This window comes from Coturnix japonica, chromosome 2 (genome assembly GCF_054131305.1).
Source record: "Coturnix japonica strain WE chromosome 2, WE-NBRP24, whole genome shotgun sequence".
Taxonomy (NCBI): domain Eukaryota; kingdom Metazoa; phylum Chordata; class Aves; order Galliformes; family Phasianidae; genus Coturnix; species Coturnix japonica.
Window position 1 is genome coordinate 28,023,664 of NC_140664.1, and position 13,857 is coordinate 28,037,520.

Consider the following 13,857-nt stretch of genomic DNA (forward strand, 5'->3'; position numbering starts at 1 on the left):
TAATTCAGCCTTATAACACTTAGCCTCACAAAATCCTATGGTCTTTTTTTCCACCTGTGTCTTTAAGAACAAGATATGTTTTCTTCACGAATACACATCTAAGCCTTTCTCCAAAGAAATATAAACACAATATATGAATTATTTCCTTATTCCAGGTCTCAATATGTAGGCCTTTACCAAAGCATTATACTTGGGCTTACAATAGATACAGCTGTTAGCAATACAGGTTGAGTAAACACTCATAGATCCAGTCATTCCAAATTAAACAGAGATGTTCAGGACATATTGGGCATCCACCTACCCAACAGTGAGTGATTTCTGAGTTTAAGCATTGCCAGTTGTGTTAGGGTAGAAGTTTAGCTTGCTTCTCCTCCCACATTTCACACAAGACCAGAGGACTGCAATGAATTTCTTACTGCCAGATTTCCACTTCCACACTAAAAACAAACAACTGCAGTCTCAGATGATGTTGCTGCTCTGCTGTTTTTTCAGCCATTTGAGGAAGATTTCCATCTTTCCCTCTATGCAAAAGAATCCTGAGAATTCCTTAGAACAACCAAGAATAGTCATAACCTTTATCTATTAAGCTGCTCTTAACTGGACACAGTTATTTTCACTTCTAATATATGAGTGTGTATATGAGAAAATTTGTTATCTTTTTGTTTGATGAAGTTTCTTTATATCAGTCAAAATTTGCACAACAGAAAAATGAAGCCAGCTATAGCTTCTTGGTTCTATTTCAAAACCAAAGAATAAAAAATTTATGATGCTGTTCTGGAATCAGCCCTAAACATACATTCTTGGAATTGTTTTAAAAGAATTCTTTATTCCAAAAATAACTCCATATTACAATATTTTTGATTCAGTGCATGCTGCCCATATTAAGAGTTTAAACAGCTTTCAAAAGCTTAATCTGTGCTTATATCCTTTGTTTCAGGAAAGTATTGTGCAGCTTTCATTCTCTCTGTAACAGGTTAATTGGCTCTGTTATAAACTGAAATCTTGGTATTCCCATTTCTGCAACACTGGTCAACTTTGGTTCCTCTTTAACTTGTAATGGCTTCTGCCTTTGTGTTTTGGAGTGGATGAAAGTGTGTACAGCTCATTCAGGCATCATATTTGGACAAAGGTAGCTACTTTTTCCTGTATTGTTTTATAAACTAAATCTTGACTAATACCTTTCTAAGTGCGCTCCTATCCTAGCAGAATGCTCTATCACACCTTTTGATACACACTCCTCCAAATCTGGATACATTTTATGCTTATAAAACAGTCAGGAACAGGAGCCTACTCTGCATCTTACTGTATAAGGCATGTATTTACAAACGGGGAGCTTTTCATTCTATTTTTGACTTTTATCAACTTCACGTTAAACTGGAGAAAAAGACTTAACTTTGCATGAAGTCAGTGTCTCAACCACTACATGACAGATGTAGTGGTCCTCTCACACCTGGTCTGGCCCCATGAATGATCTATTTTTCTGTTGTGCAGAGGCACCGTCTGCTTAAGCACTTTAAAGCAGGCAACCTTTCAGAATAAAGTCCTAAATGAGTCATTTTCAAGATGGCAACAGTTCCTCAATAGGTAGAGCTCTTCCTTCAATCAAAAAGCCTAGAATTCAGCTCCTCACCTGGATGGTCAACTAATGATGCAGTGTTGACATTACCATATGCTGCTATGATGCTTTCAAAGGACAGACAGCAGCTGATGTCTTAGTGTGTATTAATAGTGAGAAGGGTAACACTTACCCATGCAGAACTATTTCAGTGATACTAACAGTCAGACTAATTCCTTCTCCATATGGATTCTACAAGGAGAAATATTAATATACATAACTGTCAATTAGCTGTTTTTAGCAGAATAACTATGAGATGGACAAAAAGTGATATTACACAAAATATATACATAAAGAATCTGAAAGCAAAATGGAATTATGTTATTGTGTATTAGCTAACACAACACATGTTTATACAACTGTTTATGACTATTTTAAATATGTAGTAACATTAATGCTGATGCAGTACAAAAATGAATACAGCTCAACTCCTTCGTGGTGCAACACATTTAATAACACATTAAGTAAAACACCATGATTATAATTTAGAATGAAAAACTGAAATAGAAATGCTGCTGAAGCACTGTATGAGAGAGTTAATAGTATTGTAAGAACTCTGGCTTCTGGAATTTCCTGCATTTTGAATGCCTGATTTTTTGTCTTGATACTGTACCAAAACTAAAAATTTCCTTTTAAATAAAGGCACAGGGAGGGGAAAAAAAAAAAAAAAGAAAAAAAAAAAAGCATGTTTCCTTAGGATTTTTCTACATGCCTTTAATTTCCTCAGCACATCTTATAAATTGCCTAAGCACAACCTTACAACTTTTTGTTTATCATCAGCTAAACAATGAGATAAGTTTATTGAGGAGGTCTCAGTAAAGAATAATCAATCATGTGCCTTAATGCAGAACAGAGCATTTTCTAGTTAGCTAGATCCATTCATTTCCATTTTTACAAATTCATTAGCATTAAGAGCAGGGTTAAGGAGAACCTCCAGCTTTCACTGGATGGAGCAGGGAACACAACCACTGAGGATAAAGAAAAGGTCTATGGTTTAGTGGGGAAATGTTGGTATTAACTAGGCAGTTGGACTAGATGATTTTGGAGGTCTTTTTCAACCTTGGTGATTCTGTGATACCTCCTGCTACTCTGGGAATTGAGCATAGCATGCCAATCTGCTCTCTACATTCTAGTAACTCCTTTCTCTGAAATTAATACTGAAAACAACTAAATACATTGTGATATGCAACAGTGGATGTATGACTGTGTAAACTTAGAAAAGTTGTTTATACTCTCCATATTTATCTTTCCATTCACTCCTGTTTTTCTTTTCTGTTTAGATGATAAAAACTCTTCACAATAAGGGCTCCACATGTAATTCCGGTTCATGTTAACATCACGGTCACCTCAAAGCTGGTCCAGAAACCAAACGTGTCATAATATCCTTAAAGTCAAGCTCTGTCAGCTGTCTGATTATAGCAGCTCTGCTGACTTCCTAAACACTGAATGCATATGCAGTCCATGAGTACTATTATTTATTCCTCTGCTTAAGAAGAAAGATCATCTAATGCAGATTGCTTTAATGTAAGACAAAAGCTGTTGTTTGCAGGTACATACAGGTCAATATGTTGATCAGTTTTCAAATATCAAAGGCTTATCTCCTTGAACAGCTTCAGACTACTCATAGCAATATTGTACAATCCTCAAATGTGCTTTGTTTTAATGCAAAAGAATACATAAACCAATCTACACAGTAGTCTCAGAATCTAAGTTTATTTGCTGGTCCCACATATAAAGACATGATATGAAATGTTACCTGATGCATGAGAGCAAATAGTAAGTGAAAATGAGAAGACTCCGTATGCAATATAAACAGTATCTGAGGTACTGAGCAAAGAAAATAAGGCAGGCTGAAAAGAAAACTTACAAAATCCACACAAAACGTACTCTTCACTGAGTCATTTTGCGAATATAATCATGGATAAGCCTTTTGCTGCCACCTGTACAGAAATCAATGTTGCACACTGTATTTCAGGATTGTGAAAGTAAGTAGCCTTAGTTGAACAGAACTTTATTAAAACTAGGGACCCAAACTTTTCTCAGCAAGTTTTATCCGTATTCATTCCTGCAGACAAGTTTAATTGCTATTCAGGGGCATTCACTTTAATCTGAAATATCACTTAAACTTTGTTCTCTGTTAGGCAGTCTTAATTAATCAGTATAGAAGCTATTCACAAGCTAAACTTATAAATACTACAGAACTAGCCTGCAGTAGACCAAAGCAGTTGTTTCAAGGCTCTTGAGATTACTAGTTTCATGAGTGTGCTCACATCATCCGTCATCCGTCTTACACTGAGATCATCAGCTTGTTCGTGAAAACTTCATGGTTTCCTGTACATCTCAGAGGCATGCCCTGGAGGACCACTGACACCTGGTGGACAATTCAGTCCTTCCCAGCAACACCGACAGATCCTGGAAAGCAATGAGCACTAGCTGATGGGCAGCAATCAAGCTTGGGGGGAAGTAAAACTGCACAGATTCATCAATAATTAGCCCATATCTCAGCACACAGGGCTGCTAGTGTAAACTAGCACAATCCTGGAAATGTGTGTTCTTAAATAGAGCCTACACACGTAAAAAAGAAAAAAGGGGGAAAAAAATCAAATCTAAATCTACCCTACAGGGAGCTGTCATAAATATTGAATATTACTGTGACTTGATCAGAGTGTACTGATGGCCAGCCATAAGTACATGCCAGGGAAGCATTAAGTTACAAGGTCTACCTTGTGTTTGTTAACTATGTGGAATTTGTTGGTTACACTTTAAATGTAGACAAACAGCAAATACACAAACGTGAAACCCTGTTAAAGCTGTTGGAACATCAACAGTATTGTTGGGTTAAAGTTTAAGTAAAGTAGATCTTTTTGGTGCTCTAAAGTAATTGGGAGTCCACAACCATCAGTGTCAGATATACAATGTACTTAGACCTGTTAGCACTGATTGAGCACCACAATTCACTCTTTGCTTGCTACAATTATCTACAGCTTGTAGATATTCTGAGGTTTTCTAACATCCAGAAAGAACACAGAAAACTTACTAAACAGCTGTAAGAATTCTCAGCAATTCCTCACTGCTTTCTCTCTGCAAAATGATTCAAAGTCTACCTCCTGGTAGATGGGCATTTCTATCTGTTAATAATTACTGAGCAATGGAAAATTATTGGTGTTTTTCTACACCTTCCCCACAAGATTGTAGCTTTGCAAAAAAATCTGCATCTATTCCCAAACCAATCTGTATTTTTCACTCATCAACAATATGATAACTCTCTATAAGTAAAAAGGTAAAAACCTTCAAAATAAATTACCCAACCAGACTATCTTAAATTATTTTTACAAAATGCATTGTTGTGCATACATTATCTAGTTGGCTGTGGAACACTGAGGGCAAACATTTCATAGGGGCTCATGCAAATGCTAACATGGCTAAGTTACATGCAACAAAATCCAGCCAGTGCCCAAAGGGGGAACAAGAGGGTGAATGTGGGACACTAATATGGAAAAAACTGTATCAAGCCACCACAAGAGCAAGACAGAAGGTGGGGATAGGAATGAAAGTAGGATATGTGCTCTGGGATAGTTTGGCATGACTCAGCCAGGCCTTGTAGCTGAGCCAGGTATCTGACTGGCACTAAGGCTGCCCAAAAGACACTGAGTATTGAGCAAGTTATCAAGTTTTTCACTCTCATCTGTGTACCAAGAGAAGTCCTGAATCTGCTGACTACTGATGCCTCTAAAGAATTTCACTCAAGTGGCCCACAAAGCATAGATATTTATATGCCATTCAGGTCTCTTCCTGCATTACCGGAAGAGCAACATACTGGGGGAAAAGTGGCTCTAAAAGGCTGCTTGATAATACATTCTTAAAGATCCAATTGCAAATCAGTAGACATTCATCAGTACAGAGATATACAACTTATACATGAAAGGCACAGAGCCTATGTAGCACTCAAATCCTACTCTGAGCATTTAAACTAAGTCTTCAGTATTTTAACAACGCTGGTTTCTGCACAGTAATGTGTTTTACCCACAGTGAAAAGCTGTCACATTTCTGCAGATACTAAATACATTATAATCAGGTCAGCTACTGGGTAGAGGAGATAGAAACACTAACCACTTCTACAAAATACTATTTCAGCCCTTTTACCTCCAGAGCTGAAAAGAAAGTATCTTCCTTCCAGAACCTAAAGGAAGCCTACAATCAAGAGGGGAGCCAACTCTTTGAAAGGGTAGACAACAGCAGGACAAGGGGACGTGGTTTTAAGTTGAAGGAGGGAAGATTTAGGTTGGATATCAGAGGCAAGTTCTTTACTATGAGAGTGGTGAGGTCCTGGAACTGGCTGCACAGAGAGGCTGTGGATGGAGGTGTTCAAGGTCAAGTTAGATGGCGCCCTGGGCAGCCTGGTCTAATATTAAATGTGGAGGTTGGTGGCCCTGCCTTCTGCAAGGGGGTTGGAGCTTGATGATGCTTGAGGTCCCTTCCAACCCAAAACATTCTATGATTCTATGACGATTCTCTCCCCTGTTGCCCTCCTTCCTCCCACACACATATTTTCTGCAAATATATCAGCAATATATTGTCAATCCAATTATACAACTGCGGGGGATGATTACTGTGACAAAATTCTAATTCACAAACATAACCTTTCTTATATGCTTGTATTTTATTGAGTATAGTTTACTGGGGGAGTAGAGATGGCCTCTACTTATCACTAAGGGCAAACAGATCTAAAAATAATTTTGTCTGGTTCTAATTGATAACACCATACTGGCAAATCTCTTCCGAAGAAACACTAAAGCAAAATAAGCCATTCCCGCTAGCATGCTGACCATCACGGTGGCGCCAAGAACTCTGGGCGCTCTCTTCTTGGCCACTCGAAATGCAGTTGGCAGAACTGCTGAGATCAATATATTGTTGACATGTCCTAAAACTTTGTGAAATGCTTTCCTCTTCAGGACACGCTCATAATATGCTTCCAAGTTCGGCCGTTTTCCATTTCCCCAGTTTCTTCTTGCTAATCCAAGAAATTTCAACCGATGCAACGTGACAGCAAGCGATACATCTGCCAAGCTGAAGAATTCACCACAGAGCCAAGGCTGACTTCCATCTTCTAATCAGAGATAAAACATAAAGAATTAAGAGCTGAAGAGGTACAAATACATGTAGAAACCTGCATAGGCTAGTTCAGTGCTACTTCAAAATGCTAGCAAACAACACCAACACTGCAGCTATGCTGGGATCTGAATGTTTTACCAATCCTCATTGATCACACCCTCTCTCCATTGTTCACAAAATCACTTAAAGTCTTAGGTTCAGCAGCCTAGCCTACATTTGTAAAAAAAGAACCACATTTCAGGTTCAGAAATTAAAACCAACAGCAAATGTATTTTCCTTGAGTACGTTTCTCAGATCTGAATTAAACAGGAGCAGAAAAGGAGGAAGGCTGTCGAGCTTTTGCTGAAAAGCTACTATTTGCCTTCAGAATTTATCATCTTGTCTGAATTGAAATACCTCTATGGTAGTTCATTCAACAGCTTCTAGCTTGCTGAAGATTTTCAAGTCAAAAAGAAGCAAATTAGATGACTAATGTACACCAAACACACCAGCTCTACACGAAGAGAATTTCTGCTACCCGTCCTTCTTTTGTGCCTCTTAGACCCAAAACCATCAAGATGTTTCAGAAATGATGGACATTCACACTCAAAAAGGACTATGCTATTCCCTCCTTATCTGCAACTTTTCACAGTTTTTCCCACAAAGAAGACATGCAAAAACACTGGCATGAATGTTCAGCAGCACCACTGCAGAAAAAGTGAAATTCTGCAATATCTCTTTGAAGTTAATTGCCATCTGAGGGAAGCACCCCACAACACAGGACACCATTGGTCCACTTCAACCAGCTATACAGGTCTGGAAGAATGCTCTCTAAGTAATTTCTGTATTGCTGAAAGGCTATCTGGGAATTAACCCAGTGCATTACGATGACAGAAAGGAAGATCAAAGAAGGTAACCTATGTGAAAGCCACTGTCTGCAGTGGCAGCAGCAATGAGGGATCTAAGCAGTAAGAGAAGCAGATGCTCAGAGATCAGCCAGCAACTGATAAAAACACTGTTCACAAGCTCCCAAAATGTCAATGCCTCAGACAAAACTAAAATAGGCATTTAATAGTCATATGTTTTATTTAATCCTACAAGGTCTGCCAGTTTTCACAAGCTCATCAATATGATACAAGTCAACTCATTGGAAAGCCTGTGCAGCATAAAAAGTAAAGGGCTGCTGGGAATGGCGACAGACTATTGGCTGAACAGGTTTCTACCACCCTGTGTGAGCTAAACCAATATTTGAAACTCTTTCGCTGTTGATTCAGTAGAAAAGTTAACCTAGATTTTCAACTGCTTTTTCAAATCTACTGTCTTAATGATAACTCATAATTATTACAACAGCTATTTACAGAGCCAGATGCACTATTATTGACCTGAGTAGATGCAGCTGATATTGACTGATGCTTCATGCAGTTCCCAGTGAAGTCAGAGGAAGAATTTTTATTAGCATTAGTGGGAGTTGGACCAGAATCTCAATAAGATGACTATTCCCATTCAAACAAAATTCAGCTTTCATTTAGGCAGATGGCAGGTATACACTTTCAAGGTTTTCAAGAGAGCAGGACTGTGCAATGATTAAACCACTTATACAAATTGCTAATTCTGAACATGCTACAAATACTAGCACCCTCTGTCCTTATGGTATTTAAATGAGATCCCAATTTTAAATAAACCGCTTTTACCATTAAAGTCAGGAGCATTATTGTAAACTGAGTCCTTCAACTACAACATCAAAAATAACATTCTGTAATTACAGCTATTCTTGTTTTGTTTATAAGATACTGCAAAATTGTGCAGGTAATTATACTCACAGTACACTGAAAATGTGATCAGGCACTAAGACTTTCACTCACTGACAGCAGCAGCAAACTGAACAAGTATTTTAAACGGTATTGATGTGTTCTGTGAAGTCAGATCAGTGTATGCTAAAAGTATTGCTTTGGATGCATTTAAAACAGACCCATAATGGTGCTGTCAGCCACTATACTCAGTCACCCCAAGCACAAGCATGAACAGGTTTTAGCAAGAATAATTCCTTACCTGGCGTTTCCTCATTTCGACGCTGCAACTCAGTCTCAACCTGATCCAAAACTTTCTCCAGTTCATCCAGTATTTTCTTTAGGTATTTTATATTATCATGATCCAGCAGTTTAGACTAAACATACGTACATGTTAGTTTCTTAATGGATAGAGTTCATACTTTTGTAAGATAAATTTCTACTTAACATACTACAGTACTTATTCATAAAATGTGACTCTTTTACCCACATAACTTTTGGATACTCCTAACAATTCAAATAGCAAAAGAAGTTACATTATAGATGTTAGATGGCACAGTTTGCCTCGTCCTCTAGGGTGCTCAACATCCCAACACCAACACTGATATCTACTTACCTATGAAGTCAGTGGAACCAGTCCAACACTTCAGCACACACTTGAAGCGTGTAGCTGATTTGGGGGATAGACTGCTTCACGCCTTGTAGGTTTAAACCACTGCATGACTATACTGGTAATGACAGGTGAAACAAATGTTTATGTAATGACAGAAAAAATCTGACACCAACAAGCTGATAATGAAGGGCATACAAAACATTTTGAATACAAAATATTTTCTTACTTTAAGGCGCTTCTGTTTTGCTATGTAGGCATCTTGAAGGTCTGGATTTTCTTCTGCAAGTTTTTTCAACTCTGATTCTGTATTACTTATTTGACCTGATATAAAATAAAAATAAATTAAAAAGGAATAACATAAGCTATCCAAATCCACTCCAATTCACAGGAACTTATTAGTAGTTTGTATAAAAATTCCACACCAAAGAAATGAGAAGTAGTACTTCAATGATGGTAGACAGTATCATCTTCTATGATATTACATATTAGGCATAGCAGCGATTGCCAGTTGTCTGGACTGGCTGCTAAAGTGAGCCTAAGCAAGCACTATCTGTTTCAGTATGATCTGATACGAAATATAATTTGAAGCAAAAGGTAGAGTTCACAAATAGTACAAGCCAAGTTTCTTATAGAGAAAGCTACAAGTCTGAAAACAGTTCTGACAAGTTAAACTGAAGTCATGATCATTAATCAGATGCACAAGGAGATTCCTCATGAAACTCTGTGGCTGAAAGGAACAATGGAGCCCTTGAAAATACATACAATATTAAAATACAAATAAAGCATTAAATACTATAATTCATACCAAAGGGAACACAATACAAAGTCTAGTTCAGGTATCCAAATCCAAGAAGAGAAGAAAAAAGAGCTGTGAGAACTGAAAGACTATTTGCTGTGAGTTTAAATTAAGCACATCTGAAAACTACTGAGTTTAAAACCAGGTTCATGTAGGGAGGCTCTCTGATACACAGGGAAATGAGCTACATAACCTGCAGTTATCTCCTCCAATACATTTTTCTTTACATTTACATTTTCTTTACATGATCCTTTAATACATTTTTCCACGGGAAAAGAGTATGTGTAGAAAAGTCCTCCAGGTAAAATATTGACTAGAGGGAAACCATGGAATATTTTACTATTGATTCTATTAGATCCCTGCTTCATCCTTCATCCTGATTCTATATTGCTGTGTTATTTGCACACGGGTTTAAATTGAGCTTTAATGATTTCCATTTGTCAGATGAACATAGGTTACTTACTTCCGGTGCTGTTCCCTGGAAACTTCTTTGTAAGTACAAACAAGATCAGAAATTAAGTATTTACAGCTGTCATAGATGTCATTTTGTTTTGTGTGGCATATTTTCCATCATTAGGAAAATTAACTCTATGGACATCTCAAAAGTGACACCTCCTCATTCCCATTTTCAAATCCTAACAGACTACAAAACAAAAAGTATAAACAAAAATTATTGAGTACTGAAACTAAAATCAGAAACATGCTCAATGTACTCTGCTTAAGACACACTAAAGACACAAGCTGAACACAATCCAACATCTTATGTTATGTGCACTCAGATCTATAACAGTACGTACTACGGATTCTGCTTGTAGCATAGGCTGGAATCATGGAGTCCACAGTTAACTCAGGGTGCAGAATGCAGCCATGCGTGTAGGCGTCCATAGGCAAGGAGTCTAAAAGCTCTCTGTAGTGTTGCACCCTCGGATAATACATGCTCCCTTCTTCCGGCATTAGTCTTGGCACTTCTTCTGCAATACAAAATTAAAGTTAAAAACAGAAGAACCACATGACTGATAAGAACAGTATTTCCAAAGTTACCTCAGTTAGTTCAGCTACCACTAATGACACAGCCATTGAGAGCTTTGCTATTCCCCACTCTTACTCAATACTTTGGCAAAATACATACACGTATGCTTTGGTTATTTGAATAATCCCATTTGAGTGCAGCATTCTACACAAGTAAATAATTAAGAGGCCTTCAAATCATCAAAGCTGATTTGACCTCTGCAGTACTTCTAGGGACAGGTGATAATGGCAAACAACTCTTCCACACTCTGACAACAGAGGTTCTGATAAGCTACTGTACCTGAAACCCTACTACAGCTGCAGTGCTGTGAAAACTGAACATTGCCTTACAGAAATCCTATCCATCATTCCTGCACACAACACAGAGTTTTACCCTGCCCTCAATCTATCCATGCTTTGCCTAATTTGGCCAAAATACCAGTACGAACTGCCTATCATGTGAAGTTTTCTCCACAGCAGAACCATCAAATCCCTGAAACACAAAAAACTGCTCCCTTCTTCCAATCTAAAAGAAAGCTATGCATTTTCTTCAAAATTGATAAAGGCTATTTTCCAGTAACACAGACAAGCAATGTCAAAAGCAACCATATGCAAGTATTTTCTTCCTACTTTTTACCTCTTCACTCCATTTTTGTCTCCAAAAATAACCAATGTGTTCTACTTCCTTTTTTATCCCCACAGTTATTCTGGAACTAACCCGCAATGTACATTATTGTACATTATTCTTTCTTTCTTGCAGAAAAGTAGGATCTGTCTGACAACGGCAGTTGTGCGGTTCTGTTGTATACAGCCTGTTCTGCGGCAGCCTCAGAGCAGAACTAGCACAGCACAGTGCTGTCATTTTTCTACTCCACGCAACCAGAATGGGTAAGAAAGACAGAGCATGTTTATTTACAGCTCCTCATGAACGTACTGGAAGATGGGACCAGATCACATTAAAGGAAGGCATTTTGTTCCATACCACCCAGCACCAGCACAGAATGTTTATTTGCAGGATTATAAAGATTTTGCCATAAAGAGCAGAACGATCACAAAGCGACACAGATCCAGCTCTAACACTGCTGCATGATACTTGTATATGTGAGACAGACAACAGACTGAAATGCCTATAGGATTACCATCTACAAACGTTGCTTCGAGATAATCAATGATCTGCGTTGTCTCACAAATAATATTTTCCCCATGAATGAGGACAGGTACTTCTCCAGACGCATTTAAGCGCATAAACCACGGCTCGTTGTGTTCACTCAGGGGCAGATTTACATCGTGTTCTTCACACGTTAGAGCTTTCTCAGCAATGGCTAGGCGCACCTGGAAAGACACGACCAGATTTAGCAGATATAATGCATTGCATACAGCCCAGCTCCACCCGGCAGGCCGGCTCCGGTTCTGTTTGCCATGCCCCACACTCTGCCCTGCTCGTCCCCAGCGTGATGCACGGACACTCCCTGCAGACCCGCACCCAGCCCGGGGCCTGCAGGCCGTGCCCGCCGCGGAGCCGCCCTTCAGGCGAAGCGGCTCGCCCCCGCCCTCCCCATCGCCGAGGCAGCCCCGAGTCCTCCCCCGTCCTTCCCCCTCCGCCCTCACCTTCTGCGAGGAGAAGGACTGCGTCCAGTGGTACAGCACCAGCGGTGCTGCCGCCCCGCCGGGCTCCGCCATACCCGCCCGCTGCTCCGTTGAAGGTGGGGCGGCCTGCCTAGATACAGCGCGGAGATGCTGGGAACGAGGGGGCCGGCGGAGGGACAGCCCTGCCTACGGGGAAACCGGCCGTAAAACCGGCTGCGGCGTTCCCTGGGGTGGTGCGGAAAGATGGATGCGCAGGTGGAAAGGTCACATGGCCTCTCAAAAAAAATCGTGGGGGGGTTAGGGGGGGCTGTTTGCTTTTCTTAAGCAGGGATTTTGATGGTGGATTCCAGGGTTAAAATGTTCCGTTGCCAAATGTCCCTCATTTACAGCCACAGAAATAAAGATATAGATGTGAAATAATACACGTTGCTTTTGCTTCCAGCTGTGTCCTATCAGTCTCAAGAGAGAAGACTGCTACATTACTATTCCGCAGTGACGGGGGAAGGGGTTGTATGTGAAGTCTTGGGTAGCACTTGATGAAAAAAACCTGAATAGCTTCCATCATCAGAAAGTGCCACACCGGCACACTCAGTTGCGGAGATGCAGTCTCAGATCACACCTCAAGGAGGAGGCCCAGCTGTGCAGGCAGGTTGCACTGCTCTCTGGCTGCCATCAGCCCCCTGACATGAACCATTTCTGTACACCAGGTGATGACCTGAATGAGCTACACCCCAACACTGAGTACAGCCAGAGCCTGAGGGCCCCTCACACCAGCTGTTCCTGTACGCCAAGTGATGAGCTGCCTGAGCACCATGTTCAGAGCTACATCCCAATGCTGAGCACATTCAGTTTTGTGGGAAAATCTGACTAATAAATAAGCAAGGAAATTAATTTAAATCCACTGAAAGAGGCAACAAGTCTTATAAAAGTTAAAAGGGATGAGCATACAAAGGTTTAGAGGCCTACATTTGAAGCAAGTGAGGCCTATGATTAAGGTTACATCAACTGCATGTAAGCAGTCTGCAATCAAATTATGACATTTTACAAATTGTTTTCTTAATTAACATTAGAAACAAACACGAGCCTCTAATTTTTTGTAAGTAATATGACTGTAGTAGATGACATGCCCATGTGTGTACCAAAATCCCCCGCCATAAGAAAGCTTAGATTAGTAAGTACTGAATCTCTTTAATTAAATATATTACAAATACTTAAATGCTTTACATTTCCAAATAAATAGTACTTAAGACAATATGAATTCATAAGGAAGTATGCAAAAGCAAATAATAATGATGTTTTCATTTTATTCATAAAGTGTTTCTCACTGGGCTCTCACACCCTAACATTTTAAAGCTATATG

General features: G+C 39.4%; 1 protein-coding gene across 4 annotated transcripts; it reads right to left on the bottom strand.

The window, feature by feature from the left end:
• Positions 1–3,312: 3,312 nt before the first annotated feature.
• On the bottom strand, positions 3,313–12,620 carry GDAP1 (ganglioside induced differentiation associated protein 1). Of its 4 annotated transcripts, none has more exons than XR_014942515.1 (7): positions 12,519–12,620; positions 12,050–12,242; positions 10,700–10,873; positions 9,333–9,427; positions 8,756–9,221; positions 6,442–6,722; positions 3,313–4,027 (listed from the first exon to the last, which is right to left on the bottom strand). XR_014942515.1 is itself a non-coding variant. In XM_015855797.3 (7 exons), exons 1-7 carry the CDS (start codon positions 12,588–12,590, stop codon positions 3,956–3,958), a joined length of 1,002 nt encoding a protein of 333 aa, XP_015711283.2. In that variant the 5' UTR covers positions 12,591–12,620; the 3' UTR covers positions 3,313–3,955. The 4 variants fall into 4 exon arrangements, 2 of the variants coding, with proteins under 2 accessions (XP_015711283.2, XP_015711282.2); XM_015855797.3 differs by having other exon boundaries at positions 8,756–8,870; XR_014942514.1 differs by lacking the exon at positions 3,313–4,027 and having other exon boundaries at positions 6,257–6,722.
• Between the last annotated feature and the right edge of the window lie 1,237 nt (positions 12,621–13,857).

Coding starts and splice junctions, on each gene's coding strand:
- GDAP1 (XM_015855796.3), bottom strand. CDS start 12,590: ATGGCGGAGCCCGGCGGGGCGGCAGCACCGCTGGTGCTGTACCACTGG. Junction 9,428..10,699: donor TGCTACAAGCAGAATCCGTA/GTACGTACTGTT, acceptor ATTTTATATCAG/GTCAAATAAGTAATACAGAA. Junction 6,723..8,755: donor TCGAAATGAGGAAACGCCAG/GTAAGGAATTAT, acceptor ATCTCTGATTAG/AAGATGGAAGTCAGCCTTGG.